This window comes from Penaeus monodon, chromosome 22 (genome assembly GCF_015228065.2).
Source record: "Penaeus monodon isolate SGIC_2016 chromosome 22, NSTDA_Pmon_1, whole genome shotgun sequence".
Taxonomy (NCBI): Eukaryota; Metazoa; Arthropoda; class Malacostraca; order Decapoda; family Penaeidae; genus Penaeus; species Penaeus monodon.
Window position 1 is genome coordinate 10,187,102 of NC_051407.1, and position 795 is coordinate 10,187,896.

Consider the following 795-nt stretch of genomic DNA (forward strand, 5'->3'; position numbering starts at 1 on the left):
CAGGAACATAACTCGAGCACGAGTCATCAAAAGGCGAGTGCACGCAAACTCACAGTGAACGCAGAGGACAGGCGTGAGGAAGTAGGCGGGGCCGAGGTTGTGCTGCACCGACGGCGACGACTGGCCGGACGAACTGCGACGACTGCCTGCTGCAACAAACACAAACAAAGACACCGATTAGTTATTTGTTGCTGCTTGTAGTATATGGTCACGAAAAGCATGGAATTTATTATTTGTTCATGGTAAATGGGGTTACTTATTTGTTACTGACATTATATGTATAGTCAAGAAAAGTATGGAGTTAGTTATCTGATATTAATAGTAAATGGTCAACATAAACAGGGGTTAGTTATTTGTTACATGGTGTTCGTCATTTGATGCTGGTAGTACATGTCAACAAAAATACAAGTTAACTATTTGTTACAAATAGTATGTGATAACATAAGTTGTTGAAAGTGCAAGATAAACAAAACGAGTTAATTATGTTTTGTTGATAATATATAACCAACCAAAACACGATTTATTTTATGTAAAGATAAACGATGGGTTCGTAGCCCTGCACACTGTCTCCTAGGATTAGTCATTTGTTGGTTTTCAGATGTGCTTGTGAAAAGAGTAAGAGGTCATTACCCAGTATAAATGTTTAATATAACACCAAACGGTTGATAAACACAAGAAGTAAAGGAAAGGATGTTGGTATTCTGGGTGTCCTATCTGGTGGGGCGACCGTTACGCCACTCGGTGCCGGTGCGGCCGAACTGATAACCTTTCGTACTTGCGTAATGCTGCTCGTGA

At 40.6% G+C, this 795-nt stretch overlaps 1 protein-coding gene across 1 annotated transcript in view; it reads right to left on the minus strand.

The window, feature by feature from the left end:
- Positions 1-53: 53 nt before the first annotated feature.
- LOC119586927 overlaps positions 54-795 on the minus strand; it is a gene marked incomplete at its 3' end in the record, with an annotated part of 100,674 nt that continues 99,932 nt past the window's right edge. Inside the window, 1 exon segment of the mRNA XM_037935656.1 lies at positions 54-149. Coding sequence (XP_037791584.1) covers positions 54-149 — 96 coding nt within the window.